Genomic DNA, 6,901 nt, shown 5'->3' on the forward strand with positions numbered 1-6,901 from the left:
ATTTTGCCAATTTTAGTCTGTGTCTACTTGCAGGCAGCCGTGAACATATAGGTGATCTTTATTAAATCACATATAATTGTTTTACCTCATTTTGTTTTATTTGTCTGATATGCTATCTACATGGCAAGATATTTTTTGAGGGTTGAATAAGCTAATATATGGGAAACCCACTAAATAGTGACAGAAATTTGAAGGATATTGATGCATGAATGCTATAGCCGTATGTTGATGATGAGGTTGTAATAGGGTATGCCGATAGTAATGAAAGACCCTAAAATCTCAGTGGCTTAGTGCAAACAAGTGGATTTCTTGCTTATACTGCATGTCCATTTCAAATAGAGAAGGAAGGTGCCCTACATCATCCTCACGAGGGAACTGTGGCTGATCAGAACATTGCTGGTCATTGTGATGGGGAAAATATACATGTGAATCACACACTGCATCTCGAAGGCTCTGTGTAGCAGGGACACATGTCACTCCCTAATTAGCTTTAGGAAGTCCCGGGGCAATCCTAGCTTGTGTCCAGAAGAGCTGGAAACACTTGGTGAGCAGCACTAATGACCATCACAGATAATTTCTTTCCATTTTCTACAGCAGGATGACTTTTGCAACAGAGAAGCTGTCTAGATGTTTTTCCTCTACTAATACCACTACAATTTTTCTTTACAGCTTCCAATAACAAAGTGGACTTTAACAATCTTATGTGTCCTCGGTTTTTAGGATTTGCTGGTGTTAAAATGTTAATAGAATTTCTTTGTTTCTTTGAGATAAAAGCAGCAAGTGTATAACAGCCCTTTTTTGTTTTCTTTCCACACAGACATTGATGAGTGCTCGGATGGCTTTGTTCAGTGTGACAGCCGGGCCAATTGCATTAACCTGCCTGGATGGTACCACTGTGAGTGCAGAGATGGCTACCATGACAATGGAATGTTTTCCCCCAGTGGAGAGTCATGTGAAGGTCAGTACAGGAGAAGACCTAGAGTTTAAAACTCCTCTTGAACCTGAGGAATATGCAGTAAGGTGTAGGTAGTTGCCATTGACCTAATGTTTAAGTTGATGATTTTTGTTGTGTGCTTATACGGCAGTGATTGGAAACATGTTAAAATCTAACTTTTGATTGCTATGATAATCAGTTTTTAGATTATTAAAATTTGTGACACTAAACCAATTCTCTATGGATATTTGCAACCATTGAGTGTGTTTTAGAATGAATAAGCCCATAATATCAGATACATTTTGGAATTGCCCCCAAAATATGACCCCCAAGAAAAGCTTGAAAAAATAGAAGGGGAAAGCAGCATAGAGAGAAAAAGGGGGTAATAGGGATATGATAGTGATATAGCCAAATATAATATGCATAGTACACGATAACATATCACTTGTCTGGCAAAGTAAGAGATGTTTAGTGAATGTTTCATGTTGAATACAGAAGATATGATTCCTGCTTGAAAGAGGATTTTAGTCTAATAGGAGTAGAAAATTCAACCAGATTATACTCAACTAGAGGCCCAGTGCACAGACTTGTGTACTGATTGGTTCCCTTGGCCTGGCCTGCAGGGATCAGGCTGAAACTGGCAGGCTGACATCCCCTGAGGGGTCTTGGATTGCTAAAGGGCACAGACCAGTCCGAGGGACCCCACCGGTGCACAAATCTGTGCAACAGGCCTGTAGTATGTATATAAGATCTTTGGTTAATCTCTTCCCACTCTCCCCTTTCCCCCCTTCCCTCTCAGATTCATCAGTTTGTTCCATGTTTTCATGCCTGTGCATTGAGCTTCTGCCCCTTGGTGGTCAGTGCATGTCATAGCTACCAGTTAAATGGTCAAATGGTCGCTTAGGCATTTATATATATATAGACTAGGGGCCCAGTGCATGAATTCGTCCACCTTGAAAGGAACTGTGGGTCACAAGGCTGTAGTGAACACAGGGTTGGGTCTCGGCCCACCCTCCATGCCCCCCACCCCGGCCCCTCCTGCAGTGGCCCCCAATCCCCTGTCTGCCAGCAGCCCCACTCCCACCACTGCTGCTCCCATGCACTGAGGGTGCTGGCCCTGCTCACACCCACTGACAGTGCAGAGCAAAAAGGGCTGGCGCCAGAAGCAAGTGCAAGCAGGGCTGGTGCCATCAGCAAGTGTGAGTGGTGGCTGCTGCCCCAATCACTCCTCAGGAGCAGGGGGAGGTGGAGAAACCTGCAGGGGTGATTGGGACCGGTGCTGGACACTGGTAGCAGGTGGTGCATGGGAGCAAAGAATTTTCAGTAACCACCAGAGGCTTGCCCCAATGACAGCAACCAGTGCCCACCTTCGTCTGGTGCCCCCACTTACCTGCTCCACCATCCCGTCATGGCCGATGCCCACCATGTTTCGCTCTCTGCCACCTCCTGCCGACGCCCGCATGTTCCACATGCGCCCCTGGTGGTCAGTACATGTCACAGCAACTGGTGGTTCGGTTCTGCTGTTCGGTCTATTTGCAAATTAGGGTTTTATATATATAGACAACTTACCATTAATTTTGAATCCATTTCAGTGAATTGACAAACAACTCTGCTTGTCTGTACCCTCTGTCAAGGGGCACAGTTTTTAAACAGCAGGCAGAGCCCAGTGAATAATTGCCAGGAAACCACCCACACTGGAAGGATTTGCCATCAAATGTAGGCACAGGAATGGAGAATAAAAAAGATCTCAAAAAGTCATTTTCTCCATTTGTATTTACACTTTCATGGAGTAACAGCCTGAGAGAATAATGTGGCTAAAATGACAAAGTCAATGAAAGCCTTGGAGAAGCTAACTTAACAGTAGTTGACACCTAAATGATACGATGGCTTTTATCCCTGTGCCTCTAAAGGTTTTCACACAGAGAAAAGTGAAACAGACTTGGTGACAGATGCCAAAGCTCCCAGCATGCTTTGCCAGCAGCCGCAGAGCTCTGGACCTTGAGCAGAGGGGCCATCTGGATTTTTACGTAGGAATGGGAATACTAACACTTTACCAGGGGCAAAAGCCTGGCATCTGCATATAAACATTTAACTTTGGTCTCAGGGCTTTCCCTTGCCCTTGTTAATGTTCCAGAGTAAGTACTTCCAGCCCCATAGAGAATTCCAAGGACCAGAGCAGATCAAACTGTGATTTGGCTCTTCCCGGATAAACTATTTTGCCTGTATTCTGTAGTATGAGAAAGAAGCCTTCCTTTTCTCTTTTATTTTTGATTACACACAGAAAGGATGAATATAAGCTGATTATAAATAAATCATACAGAAACATATACATGAAAGCTGAAAATGCATCTTTAGTTCATCCCCCCATTCCCCATCCCTTCCACTTCTTCTCTAGGGGTAATCTGTGTGTCATTCTGCTTGGTACCTTGCACATCCTTTCACATATGAGTAGAAAACCACATACCTCTGCTGACTATCTTACTTTACTTTACACTTGTAACTGCACTCACTGTTTTTTTAAAATGTATGACTACAAATCTCAAGTGGGCTATATTTGTTATCTATTGATGCATAACAAATTACCCCCTAAACGTAGCAGCTGAAAACAACAAAAATTATCTCACAGCAGCTTAGATGTAAGCCTCTGGTTTGGGGCTTCGCATGAGGTTACAGTTAAGTGGTTGGCCAGTCCGTGGTCTCATCTTGAAGACCTGTCTGGCGGCGGGGATAGGAGGTAATGGGAATCTCTTTCTGAGGTCACACATGTGGCTATTGGCGTGCCTTGTTTCCTTAGCACATGAGCCTCTCCAGGGGGCTGCCTCAAGACACAGCAGCTGGCTTCCTTCCCCTGGAGTAAACAATTCAGGAGAGAGCAAGGGCCCAAGATGGAAGCCACAGCTTTTTTATAACTTAACCTCAGATGTGACATGTCATCACTGTTCCTACATTTTGTTTGTTAGAAGTGACTCAATAAGTCTAGCCACATTCTGGGGCAGGGGATTATATAGGAGCCTAAATATTAAATGCTGAGGGTCATTGGGGGCCATCTTAGAGGGCCCTCGGCATTGTCCAGCATTCCTGTATTATTTCCTTAGTAACTTTCCCCTGCAACTGTTTGATACAACCATTGCATACCTTTTCCAGTCTCCTCAAGCCTTATATAGCACTTCCTTTCTCTTCATTTTTCTGTTGATGGTTGTTCTTCTTATTTAACTGAGAAAACAGAAATACCTCACTTCTGCCCCAGGAGCTGTACTGGATAACTCTTGCTTACGTCTTTATCTGCTGCTTTCCCTCCCTCCTGTTTCACTGAATGAAGTTTTATTTTTCCTATTAAAAATTAAACCCTCCATTGTAACTTGCATCTCATTCCCCCTCACCTACATGAGGTCTCTGCCCTTGTACTATCCACTTTCTCTTTGACGTCATAAATACTCTTTTCCTACTGCATCATTCTCATTAGCATGCAAACAGCCTGGAGTAGCACCCACATTAAAAAATAAAACAAAAACAAAGAAATTGTAACTTTCCTTGACATCACCCGATTCCCTATTTTTCTGTTCCCTTTTAGAGTAAAACTCTTTAAAAGAATTTTCTAGCCCTGTTACCTGTGCTTTCCTGCTTCCAGTGAAGCTGAGTGCCACTGCTGCAGTGAATGCTCTCCTTCCAGGACTAATAACCATTTCCACTTGCCAATCCCACTGGTCTGTTACTCTCTTTGCTTGCTGACTCAGCCATTTGGCCAAGTTGATCATTTCTTCCTCTTGAAACGATTTTCTTCACTTGGCTTTGAGGACAGCACTCTCTCCTGGCTTTCTCACAGACCCTACCAGCTTCTCCTTTCACGCACCACAGAGTAAAACCCAAATCCTAACAATGATTTACAAAGACCTATATGATATGGATGCGTGGTTTCCTTGACTCTTCTCAAATACACCAAACTGATTCCCTTCTCATGTGCTGTTCTTTTTGCCTGGAATGTTCTTCCCCCACACCTTTGTCTGCTTTAAAAAAAAAGTTTAATGTAGATTTTCTCTAAAATGGCTTCTCCTGGACCCCCAATTTAAAATAGCATCTTACCCCTGACACTGTTCACTTACCGTATCACTTTTCTTCACAGAGGTTATAAATTTCCCTGAATTGTTTGTATATATTAATTTGTTTCCTTCCTTATTGTCTGATATAGAGCATAAGCTTCAAGAGTCATAGCCTTCCTTGCCTTGGCCAGTATGGCTCACTTAGCTGGAACATCATCCTAGACACCAGTGATGGTGAACCTGTGACACGCGTGTCAGAGGTGACACGCAAACTCATTTTTTTTGGTTGATTTTTCTTTGTTAAATGGCATTTAAATATATAAAATAAATATAAAAAACATGTCTTTGTTTTACTATGGTTGCAAATATCAAAAAATTTCTATATGTGACACGGCACCAGAGTTAAGTTAGGGTTTTTCAAAATGCTGACACGCCGAGCTCAAAAGTTTCGCCATCACTGCTATACATTGAAGGTGGTGGTTTGGTTTCCAGTCAGAGCACATACCCTGGCTACTGGTTCAATCCCCAGTCAGGGCATGTACAGGAGGCAACTGATCCATGTTTCTCACATCAATGTTTCTCTCTCTCTCTCTTCCTCCCCCCTTCCTCTCTTTAAAAGTCAATAAAAAAGCATATCTTCAGGTGAGGGAAAATTTTAAAAAAGAGTCATAGAATTTGCTTGTCAGTCATCAGTGCCTATAGCAGTAGAACCTAGTAGATGATATCTTTTATTTTTCTAATGACAAAGATATGAGATGTATGATAGATGATATTTTAATCAGAAGTGTGTTAGGAACATAACCTATGTTAAAAGCAGATATATAGTATGATTGAGAGTAGCTAAGTTAGAAGTAAATATATATTTATGTATATGTAATAATGATCAGGACAAAACATAATTAGTGCATTCATGAGTATTCAGAAAATAACAAGAAGAATTAAACTAGCCATTAAAGTAACACATAATAAAGATGAGGATAATGAAGTAAAATATCATATGGGATTCTTACACAGATGCTTACACAGAAACAGTTGAAATTCTTATTTTTTCAAAACCATAATTCTGGAATGATTATTCTTTTGTTATCTTCCAATAGAATTTATAATGATTACCACAGAAATATACTACCTTTTCAGAAGTCAGTGTGCTCTGAAGGAGTCTTTTAAAAGAACCCACCTCTGCTATAAAAATGTTTAAAAAAAATTTAAAGACTAAAATGCTTCTTCTGAACACCTATCCATTTACTGCAATTTCAGTGATTTATAGAATTGTAACATTAGTACATGGAAGGGTGCAGTTTTAAGAGGATAGTTATTTCTGAGAAGGTGCCATGTTTTTGTTGTTGAACAATAAAAAAGAGCATTTCAAAGTGGACAAAGCCACAGCAGTGGATTTACAATTACTACGAAGTATGAGATTCATACTTGAAGACTTCAATAAATAACTATGCACCATTTCACTGTTTTTTAGGCTTCAGTCGTATAATCTACAACATACATGTTGGTAAGATACATACATACAAAGTGTATGCTGTTTTGTTCATTCATTTATCTCAGAGGCATAGACACTTAATCCTCAGGTAGTATGCCAGAGTAACATTTTCCTTGTCCACATCATCATTTCTACTGAGTCCATATTTTTTCCATAGTAATATTTTATTTTCATGCCTACATTTCACTTTCTTGTCATTGCTCTCAGCTTGTAGAAGAGATAAAATTTGTATAACAAAAACTGTTACAGAAGATAGAATGTAGTGAGTATATATATATATATATATATATATCTGAGTCCATATTTTCCATAGTAATATTTTATTTTCATGCCTACATTTCACTTTCTTGTCATTGCTCTCAGCTTGTAGAAGAGATAAAATTTGTATAACAAAAACTGTTACAGAAGATAGAATGTAGTGAGAGTATATATATATAT

At 40.5% G+C, this 6,901-nt stretch overlaps 1 protein-coding gene across 1 annotated transcript in view; it reads left to right on the forward strand.

The window, feature by feature from the left end:
* Positions 1-6,901, forward strand: part of NELL2 (neural EGFL like 2) — a 359,055-nt gene that overhangs the window by 332,810 nt on the left and 19,344 nt on the right. Inside the window, 1 exon segment of the mRNA XM_006755529.2 lies at positions 818-958. Coding sequence (XP_006755592.1) covers positions 818-958 — 141 coding nt within the window.

The sequence above is a fragment of the Myotis davidii genome, unplaced genomic scaffold, assembly GCF_000327345.1.
Source record: "Myotis davidii unplaced genomic scaffold, ASM32734v1 scaffold290, whole genome shotgun sequence".
Classification (NCBI taxonomy): domain Eukaryota; kingdom Metazoa; phylum Chordata; class Mammalia; order Chiroptera; family Vespertilionidae; genus Myotis; species Myotis davidii.